Source organism: Pseudorasbora parva, chromosome 11, assembly GCF_024679245.1.
Source record: "Pseudorasbora parva isolate DD20220531a chromosome 11, ASM2467924v1, whole genome shotgun sequence".
Classification (NCBI taxonomy): Eukaryota; Metazoa; Chordata; class Actinopteri; order Cypriniformes; family Gobionidae; genus Pseudorasbora; species Pseudorasbora parva.
In genome coordinates this window covers 42,413,296-42,431,312 of record NC_090182.1, presented here as the reverse complement: position 1 = coordinate 42,431,312, position 18,017 = coordinate 42,413,296, and the positions used below count along the sequence as shown (strand labels likewise).

Here is an 18,017-nt window from a genome sequence, read left to right as displayed (position 1 = left end):
ACATTTTAATCCAGTGCTGCAGAGAAATGGATTGATTTAGATCTGGTCCAGGCATGAATAGTCAAGCGCTAAAACTCGATTACAGGCTGAAAATAGTAGCAGCTTACTTTAATGGGATTGCAGGCTGCAGTGAGCACTCGAACTGGCCTACTGAAGGCATCCCTGAGCCTCTAAACCCATCATTAAAAAGATATAGACTGTGTCTGCCCATTAGTAAAAGCCATGTGCAGACTGAATGAATGTGAAGAGAAACAATCTACCATCATCCAGTATTTCTTCTTCAAAACTGATAGGACATGTTAATTATTCATCCTGTCAAGCATGCCAGAAGCATACGTTTTCCAGACCAAGATAATGCTCTTATAAACTCAAATGTTCTGAAAAGGTCATATAAACCTCCAATATCTCTCAACCGGTGTTGCTTTATTAGCCTACATCTGATAATATAATAATTACAAAACAACCTGTTTTTTTATTTTATTTATAGATATGTTGGTTTATTACAGGAACTCAGTAAATTAATTATATACTGTATACACAGAGAAAAAAGGTGTCAAAATTGTACTTAACAACAGCATGTTACTGTGACAGTACCCTTAAAAGGACATCTTGGCAGGACTTTTGCTTGTTTGTTGTTGTTTTTTACCACAAAAGGTTCTAGTAATACCTTAAGATACGTATATGTACTCTATGTAACTAATATTCACCTTTTAGGAGTAAAAAAAGGTACAAAGATAAGGGTTAAGATTAATGGCACTGCCCCAGTGACAAGCTGTTGTAGCCTACCCCTAAATGTACGATTTTGACACCCCTGTACATTATTTATTGTTAGAGAAATGTGCACAATGTCGACAGACAGCAAATATTTAAACATTTCAAAGCCGGTTCTATAATATATTTACATTCTGGGCAGGTACAGTCACCCTTCTATCGGCGATAGAAGGTAACTGGCTGAGAAAGAGGTGTGGTTGGGATTCTCGGGGCCAATCAAAGTCCGCATTTGCTCAATCCTGGGCGGAGATTCTACTATACAAGGGCGGGGTTAAAGACGGAAGTTCAACTGGATTGGTTGGTCGGTTGCAACACTCACAAACCATGGTCATCTGCAGCACGTCCTTGCAACTTGGAAACGTAAGAAAACCTGTATCATTCTCAGTGTGGATTCGGAAAAAAATCTTATGGCAAAAACAGCCAAAATGTGTCGAGTGTGAATGGTTGCTCGACGAGGACGCGTGATCGTTTTTGACCCGCTGTCTTTTATTATAACGCCGACTGCGATGCACGGTGTCATTAAGAAACCAGAACACGAACGCTGTCGTTTGCATTGCGGGATCTGAAAGTCATTTAGCGTTGCTTATGAAGCAAATATACCAGAAATACGCCGAGTAACGTTTGGCATCACAACCGTGGGATTTAATCGACGCGTCATTGTAAATTTGAGCATTATAAGGTAAAATTTAGACCAAGGGGGGACACTACCTCTATCGCACATAGGCTGAAACGTCATCAACATTTTCCTGTATTTAAATGGTTGAGAGCGAGGAGGTCATTGCTGAAATAAGGAAGAACGCCGGTAGGTCAATTGCATTTTCTTGAAACGTTTTGCGATGACAATGCTTTAAATGCGTGCGTGAAAATCCTCCATCAGCGGCCGTGCTGAATTATAAGATAAGGTGGCCTGTGTCATGATGACTTGTCGTGATGTGTTTAAAGAGACGACCCCGTTTTGATGGAAGAAATGTCGACTAAAGCAACATTGCACTGCTTGGCGTTTCTCGTTGCAGCGTCTTTTCCTCTTGATTTTTTTCACGTTTTAAAAAAACACAAAGTGCATAAATCCATGATAGAGCAGAGCTGTGTGTGATTGAATGAATGCAAAGGTCGTATGTGAAATAAAAACAAAACAGAAAATGCATGTATGATTCATTTTATACTGGCTGTAAGATATGACTCATTAGCTGTTTAGTATTCTAAATATTTCTCATTTCTCTCTCATACACAAGGGTATTAAGAAAAACTGAGGGAATTACACACAAGTGAAGATTTACTCGATTAAGCTACATAAATGGGGGATTACGGCTTTCTGGTTAAAAACAACGCTGCAAACAAATCTGTTTTCCCTGTAAGAATTCATCCACACCTGCAGCATACGGTCCACCACCAGACCGCTCCTCCAAGCCCTCCAGCTTTCATCAGCAACAACAACACTACCAATGGTGGAAGTGTTGGGTCTGCTTGGCTCTTCCCGGCTGTGACGACCCACTCTAACATGCAAGATGATATTTTGGAGTCTGAGACGTCCAAGGCTTCACAGCCGCAACTGGAGTGTCAAGAAGGACAGGACAAGCAGACGCTCTCCACGCCAGGTCACCAAGAAGCACCAGGAATCATATCAGATTTGGACAACACCCTGCCGGAGGAGAACCAGCTGGAGAAAGGGACCATGGAGAATGCTAACGGAAAAGAGGCGCTGCGGCTTGACTCTCCGGTGTTATCAGGCTTTGACTATCAGGAGACGTCTGGTATTGGTACTTTAGCACAGTCCAGTAGCTCTTCTTCATCGTCCCTTACTGGCTTCAGCAGCTGGTCCACTGCTATACCTCCTAACCCCTCCACCTTGATTGAAGAGGTTGGCTTTTTCAATCAAGCTGCTACTACTAACAATGCTCCACCTCCGCTGCTATTTCAAAGTTTCTCTCATCACACCAATACAGGATTTGGGGGGAATTTCTCCCACCAGATAGGGCCTCTATCTCAGCACCATCCATCTCATCATCCCCACTTCCAGCACCCTCACAATCAGCACCGCAGGTCCTCGCCCAGCCCCCACCCGCCTCCCTTTTCCCACCGCAGTGCTGCTTTCAACCAGTTGCCCCATTTGGGGAATAACTTGAGCAAGCCTCCATCACCTTGGGGAAGCTATCAGAGCCCCTCTTCCACCCCGTCTTCAACTTCATGGAGCCCAGGTGGAGGGTACGGAGGCTGGGGAAGCTCTCAGGGACGGGAGTATAGAAGAGGGCTGAATGGAGGGGTCAATCCCCTCAACTCGATTTCGCCTTTAAAGAAGTCTTTCCCAAATAACCAGACACCAACACAAAAGTATCCCCGCAACAATTCCAGCTTCAACACTAAACCCTGGATGGAGGATAACATAAATCGCAATGATAGCATCTTTCCATTTCAGGTAACTAAAGCGTTGTCTTTCTTTTGATGGTTAGCTATTGATGATTTTGATGGAGGAACATGTTTAGAGGTAATATGGTAGCAAAGGCGTGTGTGTGTCTGTCTGTCTCATTCCTCCTTTCTGAATTTGCTTCCTTTGACCTAATCTAATCTGATAGTGACAAAGCACTCATGTGGCCTGTTTGTTAGATAAATGTAATAGATCAAAGCTTTGATGAGTAATGCAGTGCTGTCGTTCCACTTCTGCATGCTGTGATGGTCAATGATATAAAAAGACATGGATGAGTGAGTCAAAATCAGGGGGATGGCACAGGACAACCAGAGGAGAACTGGAAAGTGTGAAACTCATTTAGCCACTTATTTCTGCACAATTGTCACGATATTAACATTGATAAATATCAGGGATTTCTAATTGTTTATCATAGATTTAGTAACCATGGAATACCAACAAATGACTTGATACCAATGGCTGCCAAATATTGCTTTTTGGAACACAATCTAGCAATTATTTGAGGCAACTGTACGATTTACCTGTTAGCAGTGAGTCTGAACTGTATGTTGTTGTGTTAAACACAGTGGTAACTGTAAACACTCACTGTTTCACATGCTCAGTGTGTCCTCCCTGTTCAGTTTGTAGCCTAATACCAAGAACAAACCTTGTATTGTTTGTAAGGCTTTCTCTGTTGGTAAGCACAGGATTGTTGTGCTGAAACACCCAAGGGTTATAGTGCAGTTCATCAAAATAAGTGTTTGTGGTCAATCCAGGCTAAATCAGGTGACTACAGATGCCATGTACATTTTTGAATTGCGAAACATGGGTTCTTTTGCAAGCAAACAGACTTGTTACACAGAGAATGACTTCTTTTCTTTAGGTCTTTAGGCTTAGGAATCCATTGATCTAATGGCACTATTGGTGTAAAAATGCCCAATGGTTTGGTGTCTGCATTTTTACTGATATTTAAGTTCAAACAAACAAAATAATGTGAACGTGCCAGCAGGTTGAGTTTCAGAAACTGGTGATATCGTAGAACTTTGCCTGCATTATTTTATAAAATCCATTTATTACTTTTAAGACAGAATGACAGGGTCTAATCAAGTTTCCTTTGTCATTTCTACAGGAGCGCAGTCGGTCCTTTGATGGTTTCAGCATGCACTCTCTAGAGAACTCTCTGATCGACATCATGAGAGCCGAGCAGGATTCCTTGAAAGGTACTTTACTCACTGCCATCATTGAAGATCCTGCCTCATATGATTCTGAGAGAATATATTGAGTATCTAGTAAAAGTCACTAAATTTAATGATCAGTCATTTAGAATTTTTAGGCCAGTCCCAGAAAACAGAATATCTACTTTATACATGAATTTGTGACTGTTATTCATAGCATATTTAACGGTTTGGTTATGAATTTAAACGAATTTTACAGATTATTTCCCAATATAACCAAGTATAGCCTTTACTTGGCTTTGATTCTTATATTTGCATCATGCATGCTGTTTTATGACCTTGTTATTTTGGGTTTAAAATCTGTTGAATTTTATTATTAATATCTGGATATACTGGCCAGTATGTTGTAATCTCATCTCAAACACTCAGTGAATGCACCCCTGTTTGCTGCCTCAGTGTGTATGTTGCATCACTTCTGCAATATGATTTTCTTTCCTTTTTTTTTGTATCTTATCTGCTATTTTATGTTTTATTTCCCAACCAAAGTCAAAAATATGTAACCTATGTTATTTCCATACTTGTCATAACAGATAAGACAAATATAAAGCGTCCCACATACTCATGTTTTCCTGCATTCAAGTAATCCACATGCACAACCCAGTTCTAAGTTTAGTTGTGCAATCTGTTAGTGATTTGTGACTTATTGTTGCCATAGGATGAGTGTTTTAGTAATCACAGACACAGAATGGGTTGAAATACTGGACATGGAGACGCTCTCCTAATATACAGTGGAGATCAAAATTAGAGAAAAATTTAGAAACTTTCAAAAAAAAAATTTTTCAGAAATATTGTTGATATTCATTGTTTGAAGGAAGATTCGCTGTGGGTATACCATTGTTCTGATTGGGAGATGCTAGCAGTGAAGGAACCACATGTTGCCGAAGAAGGTTCTGATGTCCTGCCATGTAGCTGGATAATAGGCCTAACTCCTGCTGCAGAAACATCCCCAAAACCATGCCACTTCCTCCTCCATCTTTCACTGACTTCTTTGGGCACTTTGGGTTCAATCTTTCCCCAGTTTGATGCCGAACATAATGTTTCCCATCAGACACAAATCAATTAAACTCGCATTCATCACTAAAATTAACTTTGGACCAGTTCTCCTCTGTTCACACAACATGCTCCTCAGCAAATGTTAGTCTAGCCTTTTGGTTTCTGCTGATGAGAGGCTAGGTCACTGCAGAGTGAGCTTTCAGTCTGAATTCTCTTAAATGACAAGACACTGTATGGCGAGACAGATCCTTACTGTGTTCAGCTCTGAACTGGCGAGTAATTCCAGCTGCAGTGTTGAACTGATTCCACATTGAAAGTTTCCGCATTGTTCTGTCTTCTCGTGCATTGGTCTTGCGTACCTTTTTGGGTACTTGAATGAATTAGTGTCTTTGTAAAGCTTCAATATTCTAGAAATTACAGATTTGGAATGACCAACTTCTTTTGCAATAGCTGAAAGGGTCATCCCTTTGGCTTTCATCTGGACTACCTGGTGTCGTAGGGTTTCAGTAACCTCAGAGTGGCTTGCCATCTAGCAAAATCAGTGATAATTGGAAAGTTTACTTCAAGTTAGATAGGGTTTGCCAGATTATTACGGAAATTAGCATCAAGTGCCAGCTCAACACCCAAAGCCTGAAGGTATCTGAAAGTGTTCTCTAATTTTGACCAGCGTTATTTTTCAATTGTCTTAAGTTGTATACTGTACTTCAAAATATATTTAACTTGTGAAATATGCTTAAAAAACTGCCCTTCTGCTCCTGTTAGGATAATTTCAAAAAGGACTAAGCAGTGACCTTGAAATTTAGGAAATTGTATGTTGTTCTCTAATTTTGATCTCCACTGTATCACCCAAGTTCCCTTCAGGATTAGAAGGCTAATCTAGGACAAACCTTGGAAACTTTGACATGTTTTTGCACAGAACTTGTTTGGTTGCATAATTTATAGTACTTTTTCTTTTTGTAAATTAAGGTGATGTTTTAACATTGAATAATTCTTAATAATATAGAATTTAATGAATTGTATATTTGAATAGCAAAAATGTGGTGAACCCGATTATCTTTCAGCGTTTGCTTTATCGCAGTGATGTAGGATACTATGCTTTCCAATACCTGTAGGTTTGTGTCTGCTAACTATATGTGCTATTGTGCATTTAATACAAATATCATCCATTTTTACCAATGGTGTTTTAGGACCTATAGCTTCTAATTGCAATAGTCTTTGCTCAAGTTTTTTCTGTCTTATTTCACATGCAGCAAGGAATTACGGGAGGCGACGAGGTAAAGATCTTGGAAGTATATTTATACTTTGTCCGTTGCTTCATGTAACTTTTTTTCAAGTTACAGCATGCCTTTGTTAAATTGTGTTGGTTGCCAGGCAAGGTTTCTGTACTCTGTTGTGTATAGAAACTTTGATCTCTCATTGTATTCAAATGAAGACGTGTGTTGATTTAGGGATCCAACAAATTTTCCATTTCTAAATTCCATACTCAAATTTCAAAACCATGACCATATTTAACATAAATGTTTCATACAGCTTTATTAATATTATTTCACATTTCTTTTATAAAATTCATAAAGAAATATCTTAATTGCAAAAAATCATAATATTGTACTGTAAAATTAAACAATCACATATTTAATAACAATAATATATTAATTACATTTTATAAATGTATTAATTTAACTATTAGTATTATTGATGATATTATTATTATTATCATTATAAAAATATTAGTGTTATCACTGTTTATTTTACGGAACAATTAAAAATGTACAATGGTAATATTTATGGTTCTGATTAGGGCTGAACGATTTTGGAAAATAATCAAATTGTGGTTGTTGTTTTTTTTTTTATCTCAATATTGCGATTGCAATTTATTTTTGAAAGCTCTATCTTCTGTATTATTCAACAAAGATGAGCAATAAATCATTGTAATGGTGGGAATCTTTAGGCACCTCATGATCTGAAGCGTAATCTTTTTTTTAAATAAGTAACCTACTTTTTAAAAAAAATACACAATTGAAAGTTTAAATATATAAACTAATGCTGCGTTCCAGGCAACCCATGTTTTTCCAACCTTCTACCCGTGAACGTGCACTGGAACGGCTGTTACACCCATGACGTCCATTAAGCCCCGTATGGTCCGGCATGCTTTGTTTACATCTAGCTACCGCAATTCCTGGCACTCGGGCAGTTTGGCGTGACTTTGCCTGGAATGCTACAAAATCATGAGTCGTGGTTGACGTCGTAACTTACGGGCTCAAAAACCTGCCTGGGCCGCAGCATAATATAGCTTTAAAACATAAGCTAGTTAATAATAAAGAGGAACAAAAAACATTACAAGCAATGAACAAAGAGTGCTTTCAGTATTTAAGAGTATCTGAATGTTTTCCACTGAAGAGCTGTGAGGTGTTTTTTCTTTTTTTCCATCCTTACTGTCGTTTGATTATTAATGATGACATCATTGACAGTGTGAGATCTGCATTCACACTAATGCACAGATCTCTTTTAAAATTTAAGATGTGGTTTTCCATGTCTGTTTAATCCCTTAAGACATTACTAACTGTTTTTAGATTAATTTTGCATTATAAAAGCATTTTGAGACGCACACAGATGCATGCACGAGCACTCTTTACAAAGTGCGGCGCGAGCATTTGAAACTGAAAGCCTTCTGTATACACATATCCTGTGCAATGAAGTCCGTGAATGTCATTGTGATTCGTGTCAACCTTTCTGAACGTTATGAAATATTATTTTATTGTGTGAGTGGAAATTGAAGCAAGCAGAATACAGGTGTTTCTAAAAGGCACACAGTGCCATTGCGCATCTGCAGTTAAAATAGAAGTTCAGGGATTGATTAAACGCAAATTGTTCTTTCCTTTTGGCCTGGCATTTAAGCATAAGTTGACACTGCTTTTGCAGACTGCTTTATGCTTGCGTCTCACGTGACCAGACTATAATTGCAGCCTTTGCCGTTACGAAATCGTGTTTTATCATATCACGATATTATCGCAAATGCAATTATTCAGCACTAGTTCTGATATCCTGTTTTCTTTATTATCAAAATGTTACATTTTGGATATCATGCATTGCCAAATCGTAAAGTTGCCAGGCAACTGCGAGTAATGTGGCTTTGTACAGTCAGCTATAGTACAGTCCAAGAAATGGAAGTGTACTATGACTGACTTTCTCAAAAGTTTACCGCTCTACCCCATATGCCACCATGGGAGTTTCCCCCTTTGAATTGCTCCATGGGCAGAAGAACGTTAAACGTTACCTTTCATTCCCCTGCCAGTACTCTTTAAGCCAGTGGCTGTTTGCAAGCGAGTTGTTATTAAACTGAAAGAGGATTCAGGTTTCTGAAATACACTACAGCATATATATATATATATCAATAACTTTTTTGCCATTTCAGTATCACGCAGCTCACACTTTCCAAGTTGGAAAATTCGGAAATCCACGTAAATGGGGAAAAATCACATCCCTACTGCATATTTTTTCCTCTGACACATCGGTTTGATACTGTAATCGAGGTTTGATGTTAAATGATCACCAAACAGTCTCAGTTAAAGGATCGTTGGCCCTTTATCTGTTGCTGGTTCAAGTGGCAAATGCACATTTATAGAAGTTCAAAGAGAGACTCGCTTAAAACGCATGCCTTGAATTCATTCAGAAGTGTTTCACAATAGCTAATCCATCACTAAACTGGCTATGAAATCACCTCTGCTTGTATGATAAATGCATTTGTTTTCTATTTCAGAAAACTGTATAAGGGAAATCCTACTTTTCCAGATCAGTAAATTACTCAAATCAAATTTCATACTTTTCCAAACTGCATAGGAAGGTTTGAATCTGAATCTAAAGGTTTGTTAAGTGATTCAGTATCAGTTCCACTAAATTGCTTTTGGGGCTATTGTGTGACAGGTCACTCATCGTTGTTTCCCATGGAGGATGAGCGGAGTTACGGAGAAGATGAGAGGTCTGATCAGAGTCTGAGTGGACTGGGCTCACCACACGGTTTCCCTCACCAGAATGGTGAACGCATTGAGCGTTATTCTCGCAAGGTCTTTGTTGGTGGTCTACCTCCGGATATAGATGAAGGTAAGAAGGGTTGCGCTCTAGTATTTTCTAGAGGAACAACCACAACTAACATGTCAAATATATTGTGTATACAATTTCAGACGAGATCACTGCCAGTTTTCGACGCTTTGGACATTTGTTTGTGGACTGGCCTCACAAAGCAGAAAGCAAATCTTATTTTCCACCGAAAGGTGAGTTTCAGAGTCATTTACTAGGATATTTGTTGAGAAATGAGTCCTGGAGACATCAGCTTCTCTCGTTTTAGCTCATTAATTCTGTAATTCTATGGGGGAGCGTAGATGCAAACCATTTTTAAAGCCAAGCTCAAGATGAATATCAAGCAAAGGCTACAGGTGAAGGTTACAGAAAGTGACTGCTGGTTGATTCTTGCATACCATCAGTGAACCTGTTGTTTTCCAGGTTATGCCTTCCTCCTATTTCAAGACGAGAGCTCAGTCCAGGCACTGATTGACGCCTGTATGGAAGAGGATGGGAAGCTCTATCTCTGTGTCTCTAGCCCTACAATCAAAGACAAACCAGTAAGATATTAAATGAAGCTCCTAGTGTTCATGAGGAACCTAATCATTCAGTCCCGTCAATCATCATTACAAACTTATCTAAGCAACAGTCATTGCGCCATCCTAGCGACAATAGGTCGTCCAGCATGCCTCCACCTTTCCTCTTTCTCCTAAACTTCTCTCATTCTTCCTGTACATAGTACCATTATGGAAGCCTCGGGTTTGAGCTTTCTTTGAAGACAGCAAGCCAAATTAGTTTACCATTAGCCGTCAGGACTGGATGAGCAGGCGAACTCATGAAAAGGCTGCATGTCTGCTGTTCCTGTCTGATTTTTATTTTTAAAGAGTTAGTTCACCCAAAAATGAAAATTCTGAGATGAATTACTCACCTTCATGTCGTTCAACGCCCGTAAGACCTCCGTTCATCTTCGGAACATAAATTAAGATATTTGTGTTGAAATCCGATGGCTCAGAGAGGCCTCCATTTGCAACAATGTAATTTCCTCTCTCAAGACCCGTTAAAGACGTTGTTAAAAAGTCCATCTCACATTTCAAAACACTGATTCATAAAGCTCTGAAGCTTCACAAAGTGGTGTATCGATTCATAATTCGGATCGCCAAAGTCACATGATTTTAGCAGTTTGGCGGTTTGACACACGATCCGAATCATGCATCAATGCGCTTTTTCATTAAGCTCTGAAGATTTATGAAGAAATGTTTTGAAAATGTCCATCACTTTAGAAGTTATTTATTTATTTTTTTGCACACACAAAAAATATTCTGAGCCATCGGATTTCAACACAAATATCTTGATTTGTGTTCCGAAGAGGTCTTACGGGTGTCGAAACGGCATTAGGGTGAGGAATTAATGAATGAATTTAAGAAAAAAAAAATTGGTGAACTAACCCTTTAAGCTTGTCTTGAAAAATTAGTAGAGCATTTTTAAAGGGGTGATGAATTGAGAAATTAACTTTCCCTTGAGCTTTTGATATATAAAAGGTCATGATAATATAAGATTATCCTGTAAGTTTCAGAGCTAAAAACCTTTTTAGTCAAAAAAAAGGTTTTATAGACACCAGGCCCAGAAAACGAGCATGTGCTTCATCCTTAAGTCATCGTGTGACTATATGCCGCCTCTACAGCATGTCTAATACAGCCCCGCCCACCGACTTACGGAGCTGATCGGATCACACTAGCCAGCAGCAATAAACATGTGGAAGAAGATAGCAAGATATTGTGGAAGAACACAGTCGCTGCATAAGCTTCCTTCGGATGAATATCACAGGAATGTGATTTATTTATTTTTAATGAAGTTCCAGCTCACGTGGGGAAGACATGCGTGTCTTCGCTTCATTTCACTGCGGAATCGTTTGTAAACAAGTCTCAGGTGGATTTGCAGACACGATGTTGTTCCTTCTATATTGAATCCGACAGGAATGGTGCCACAAACTTATGTGAGTAAAACGTCTTTTTATGTAATAGTACTAGTCCCGGGGCTGTACCAGACGGGCTACCAAAACGTACGGCTGTTGGCAGAAATTCTTTCATGAACTGGGCGCGCGCGTGTACGGTTATTGACCGATCGTGCAGGTGCGGGCCATGTAATACAATCGCGGGTGGATGAGAAATAAATCATTTGATTGTTTGATAAAACAAGTTGCAGTTGCCGCTTTCAAAATAATATCTCGCTCATGTGAACTGACAGGGGCATAGATATGACAGTGGAACTGAAGCTCATTAAATATGCAAATCTTCTCCAATCCTAGCCGTGGGCATTTACATCCAAGTCTCCAGTGCCTCATGCCCATCAAAACCCAGCGTTCAGGAGAGAGCCTCAAAACCAGTGTAGAAAATGGCCTATTACTTATTAGTTATGATGTTTTTGAATGTAAAAACAACACAAACATCATTAGTTGACTTCAGACATCAATATAAAAAAGCCAGTTCATAACACCTTTAAATATATGTAAACCTGAAAGTTGTAAACTGCTTCATTGTTACCGATACCATTAGAGTTTAGTAGAAGCAAAAAGTGGTATTTGCTGTATAGCAAATGACAAGTCACTGATTGATTGTGTATACTTAGGTTCAGATACGACCCTGGAATTTGAACGACAGTGATTTTGTGATGGACGGCTCTCAGCCCCTTGACCCCAGGAAAACTATCTTTGTTGGGGGGGTTCCACGACCTCTACGAGCTGGTTTGTTTGGCTTTCAGATAATCCCACAAATGATTTTGGTTTATTAAGGTTTTTGTCGATTATTTGCAGTATGTTGTATCAATCCTCTAGTACACTTTACTCAAACTTAGTCTAGGTGCTGGATAAAATAGATATAAATATCTAGAATAAATAATAAAGCAATAATCGTGCTTTAACCTGCTTTTATTCTATGAGTGTTTTTGTGATCCCTTTTTCAATTTTTCTATTTTTTTATTGATGTGTTACCCCATGACAGTGGAGCTTGCAATGATTATGGACAGACTGTACGGTGGGGTGTGTTATGCTGGCATTGACACTGACCCTGAGCTGAAGTATCCTAAAGGGGCTGGACGGGTGGCCTTCTCCAATCAACAGAGCTACATTGCTGCTATCAGCGCTCGCTTTGTGCAGCTGCAACACGGAGAGATCGATAAACGGGTGAGTGGGGGCTGGAGCTTTAAGCAATGTATATACAAACTGATATAGTCAAGCTCATTTTGCTTTGCTGAACAAAGTTCTTTAGCTCTTCCATATATCAGATGTCTGCATCATGTACTGCAGGGCTTTTCAATTCTGGCCGGCAGACATTTTATATGGCCCTCTGGCTGAATCTTTGCACTGCATGAAACTGTCTAGTTTTTGCACAGAAGGTTCTTTAGCCAGTCCCTTTTGAAAGAGTTTATGTTTGGTCCCTAAAATTACTCTATTCGTGACCCGTACTGGCAAAATGAGTCAGAATGCCCACAGGATCATTTTGAGCTACAGGCAAAACAAGTGAAACATTTTGATTTTAGTTAATTTCGAGGTTTTCACACAAAATAAGTTAATTTAAGTCCTGGTCTAGCGATCCCAGTGCTCCAAATAGTATTTAAATGTCTAAAAGTATCTTTATTTGTATGTTTTCTGGTAGGAGTACCTTTCCTTTGTCCATGAAAATGATCTTTCCTGACTGACAGATCCCGATGTGTACACACACACACAGAATTACAGTACTTCAAAATATCTGTCTTGGCGAGTATTCACACGAAATATCATTGGTTATGTCTTTAGTGAACGTTTGGTTAACTGATGGGGAAAAACATCTGGGGTTAAATTTATATTGGATCTGTCCAGTACAGTAGATCTTAAAGGGGGGGTGAAAAGCTGTTTCATGCTTACTGAGCTTTTTACACTGTTAAAAACTTGGATTCCCATCCTAAACATAGACAAAGTTTCAAAAACGAATGTTGGATGTTTGATGGAGTATTTCTGTGTCAAAAATACTCCTTCCGGTTTCTCACAAGTTTCTGAGAATTTTTTTCGAGTATGGCTCGGCTTGACGTCGATAGAACGGAAGGTCCTTGTATGGGCCGTACGGGCTCTTCTCCCGGTAGGGTGCGCGCGCGTGACTAGAGCGAGAGAGCAAATGCACGCCCATAAACACTCGCTCAGCTGCAGATCCAGTCGTCTGTGAACACTTCTGTCGCGCAGCGGTCCACTTTATTCCTATGGGTGACATCAAGCGACTTCAACGCTTCAGCACAGCTTTCCGGGAAGGCAGCGCTGCATTTGAACCGATTTGAACGCAGAAATGACGGGAAGCTTCTCAACATCGCTTCACGGTCCACGGTCACTGCTGTTACAGGACTTCAGCAAATCATACCAAAGAAGTGTGTTTTTGACGGAGCGATAAAGGTTCGGTCCTGCTTTGGAAGCAGCCGGTGAGTAAAACTGCTTCAAGTGTCTGTGCTGTTGGCTCGTCGCGTGAGTAAACATCAGTAAACGACACGATCGCGTGCTTCGTCATTCAAATGCGCTAACGGTTACTCCATTGTTGTTCTCTGTATAACGTTACACTAGTCTGATGTGCAAAACCGTTTTGCTTGCTACTGCTAATGTTTAGTCGCATACAATAGTCCATAAACCGAATCATGTCCTCATAAACTGCGAGTAAACACACACAAATGTTGACAGGCCACTAAATTCAGTACATACCACAGAGACGGACGTCCTGCTGTTGCTGTTTCTCCTGTTCAATTTATTTCAGCCTCCGAATGATTCTGGATCATATATCTATTACCTGAGAAACTATAGCCATGGGTTTCTCCACGCTTGAGGGCGTCACCGCTTTGTTCGCACTCATCATTCTTTAGCTCCGCCCACACGATACGCCTCAGTTTTTTCCGGAAAGACTCGGTACAGCCTATATTTCTTTTATAAATATAATAAAACTAAAGACTTTTCGGAGATATGAAGGATGCAATACTACTCTATAGGTACTCAAGATTGACATGAGATTGACTGAAACTGAGTGTTCCTTTACCCCCCCTTAATATACTATAGGCTGTCTGTCTCTAATAAAATAATTGTGGTATTCTGGAGAAAAATTCCTTTAGATATTTGGTGGGAATCTTTAACTTGCTTGTTGTGTAGCTCAGTCATTTGTTTGTTTGTTTTTGCATACTTTTTTTCCATACTTTTTTTTTTTTTTGACGATGTGAAGGTAACCATAACAATTTTTGAAAATGTGCTCATTGCCACTCATTTTACCGGTACGGGTCTGTAAATAAACAGTTAAGTTGTTTAGTTTTGTGTTACTTGCATTGTAAAAAGAAAATCAATCTCTTATCTTTTTTAGAGGCTTATCTACTGTGTACTACAACAATGTCGGGCTCTTTGTCTTATTTGTTTAAATGGTTTATTGTCCTAATTATTTTGTTCTTAATGGTCAAGGCCAGCCTACCTTTGCATGTGCTAAGCTAAAAGTGTCTGCCTTTCCCAGGTGGAAGTGAAGCCATATGTACTGGATGACCAGCTGTGTGATGAGTGTCAGGGCACGCGTTGTGGGGGCAAGTTTGCTCCGTTCTTCTGTGCTAATGTCACTTGTCTTCAGTACTACTGTGAATACTGCTGGGCAGCCATTCACTCGCGTGCCGGACGGGAGTTTCACAAGCCTCTAGTGAAGGAGGGAGGAGACCGGCCTCGCCACATCTCCTTCCGCTGGAACTGATCTGGGAGGCCAAGGCTGTGCTATCCGTATACATGCACTTTTCATTTTGCTAAGTCTTTTTATTTAGAGTTCTTTTTTAAGTCTAAAATTGTATTTATTCTTAAGTTTTTAATTTTTTTTGCAGAAGCGAATGCTAAAAGAAAATGGTGTAATCCTGATTTTTGTTGAAAAGCTACATTGGTGCGCATGAAGACTTGAATGCATTAGATTTAAAAAAACAAAAACAAATATATATATATATATAGATGTTTAGCCTGACTTGAATTACTGTTCTATCTTTATTCTCTTGGAGCATCATCTTCTGTTTGTAATGGGTCACATTTTCACTTGAATCTGTTGATGGCTATACACACAGAGGCTGGAAATGTAAGGGGTCAAGCCTCATTTATATGACTTTAATGTTGAGGTTTGCTGTTTCACTGACTAATCTTAAATGGTTGCATGGCAAATGTGGAATCAGAGTTACTCCTTTCAACAAAATGCACAGTAACAACTAACAAGAGATTGCAACCTACTTCTGGAATGGATTATATGGACTGGTTCTCACATGTAAGGCAAATCTTTATGATTTAGCCAAAAGAAAAAAGATTAGTAGTTGTTAAAATCTTTTAGAGGTTCTAATCCTAACAATGCTTAAGACACTGTAATATTTCAGGAACCCAATCCTGAAGCGTTCAACAAAGATTACTATTAAACTACATCCAAGTTACTTATTACTTAATCAAGCATAAGACTTAAGGCAGGCTAAAGGACAACAACTAGGAACTGCAGAGAGGCAGTGATATTACAGGATGTGACTGTTGTGCTCGATACACAGGTTTTTGGTCAGGCAAACCAAAGATGAGCCTTAGAGATGTCCTACTGTCTCTGATACAATGAATTGAAACCTTAAAATATAATTGGTTTAATGGATTTAAAAAAAATAATTCTATTCAATTAAGTATTTATGATTCTTGTAATGGTTATGGCAGTAACTTTGGCTCATTTGTCAGGGATTTTGTGCTAAAAGCTAACTCAATGTTGTAGTATTTGCTAATGAGGAATAACCATGTGTTGCATTGATAGTGTTTTACTGCATGGGTTTTGCCATGGGTTAATTGGTGTTCTAACTGAGCATTGCAGTAGCTGAGCACATTTCAAAGAATTTGAAAAACAAATATTATTTTTTACATGGTCTGCTGATTTTTGTACTGTGTTTTATAGCTAATTATTTTGTCATGGACGTAAAACCATTATGCACTACTTTTCTAAATATTGTTTTTCAAGTCACTTTTTTCCACAAATGGAAAGTCCTTTTGTGATAACTTTTTTTTTTCACTTGTTGAATATAGATTTTGTACCTTTTGTTACTAAGAGATCTGGTTATGATGCAAGAATACCTTAAGGAAAAGAAAAAAGCTAATATAATTTTGTTTAGGTTTTTATGTATTTACGTTCTGAAATCCCTAGCTCGTCACATATATAGGTATATAGGTGACTGTATTGTTAAAACTAATATCTAATATTTGCAAAATGCAAACAGTGTTCTTTTCTATCTTAATGGACAAAGTAAATATTGAATCTAGCATGACACAAATTCCTTAAAATGTGTGGTACATGTAGAAATATATACCTATCCAGTACCTACCCTCTATCAGTTATACGAATGATGATACCTCCCTCATTATTGGCTGTAGAAAATAAAATAATTAACGTTGTAAATTAGAGAAATGTTAGGATGCACCTTGTATCACAATGATGAATGTTCCATATTGAAATATCTATGTTTACTGTTATGTATAATTCTGAGAGGCAACAAGGTTAATGTATTCATTAGGTACGCATGAGCTAAATTAACAAGTTAGGGTTTAATTATTATTTTCACTTGCTTTAATAGTGGTTTTGGTTTAACCCATTTTGAGTTCTGTACGTTACCCATGCACAAACTGTGCATACCCCACTTTACTGTGTTTACTAGTTGACAAAAAGAAGTATACAAGAGGGTGATTTAGTCATATATTGATTCAGGGTTTACTTGAATACACTTTCAAAAAATTGACAGTGAGATCTGTGCAATACTTTTTCCCAGAGACCTTTACAGTGTACGTCTAATATAACCACTCTCGTGCAAAACCATTTCTTTCAACATGCACCACCTCACAAACTCTCCTTCAGCCATTATAACCTTCTCTGATTTATACAGTAAAAAAAAAGAAAAAGAAAATACCACAGAAATTTTGGGTGTTTTTACTTTTATGTATTCACATATTTTCCTACTTGAGTTCATGCTACTGTGACTACAATGTAAATATTAAGTGAATAATGTTTCAACCATTTACTGATATATTTTTAATTGGAATGTAATAATTGTCATTTTGATTATAGTTTTTGATCCGTACACTTATTAGATTTTCTAGTTTTAATAATCACTATATTGTGCTTCATGTCTACAGAAGGATAAGAAAAAAACTCAGAAAATTCTCTATGTACCTGCTTATTTAAATTTACATAGTTTATAACTGTATGGGAAGGTGTATTTATCAATAGATTTTTATAAGAGGAACAATTTTTTTGCTATGTCATTTAAAAGTTTTAATTTTTATATTTTACATCCATATGGAGTTATATGTAAAGAAAAATATCATTTAGTCATACACGTGCTTTGGTAGTTGAGTCTTGATTTATTTGCGGTTAAATATTTATAACAGAATGCTTAAAGTATTTGTAATGTGAAATGTTGAATGAATAAACTTGATTGCAGGAAATGCTGGGGGTCTTGTCTTGAAGGATATCAATAAAACCTTTTGATGGGGAAATTTGATCTGGAATTCATGTTGTGTTCAACTGAACTCA

General features: G+C 38.3%; 1 protein-coding gene across 3 annotated transcripts; it reads left to right on the top strand.

The window, feature by feature from the left end:
• Positions 1 to 1,060: 1,060 nt before the first annotated feature.
• cpeb4a (cytoplasmic polyadenylation element binding protein 4a) lies at positions 1,061 to 17,929 on the top strand. Of its 3 annotated transcripts, none has more exons than XM_067458003.1 (10): positions 1,061 to 1,131; positions 2,004 to 3,184; positions 4,302 to 4,392; positions 6,651 to 6,674; positions 9,322 to 9,498; positions 9,579 to 9,668; positions 9,898 to 10,016; positions 12,082 to 12,196; positions 12,453 to 12,634; positions 14,958 to 17,929. In XM_067458003.1, the coding sequence occupies exons 2-10, from the start codon at positions 2,066 to 2,068 to the stop codon at positions 15,183 to 15,185; spliced, it is 2,145 nt and encodes a 714-aa protein (XP_067314104.1). In that variant the 5' UTR covers positions 1,061 to 1,131; positions 2,004 to 2,065; the 3' UTR covers positions 15,186 to 17,929. The 3 variants fall into 3 exon arrangements, with proteins under 3 accessions (XP_067314104.1, XP_067314106.1, XP_067314105.1); XM_067458004.1 differs by lacking the exon at positions 1,061 to 1,131 and adding an exon at positions 1,140 to 1,573; XM_067458005.1 differs by lacking the exon at positions 6,651 to 6,674.
• Positions 17,930 to 18,017: the final 88 nt, after the last annotated feature.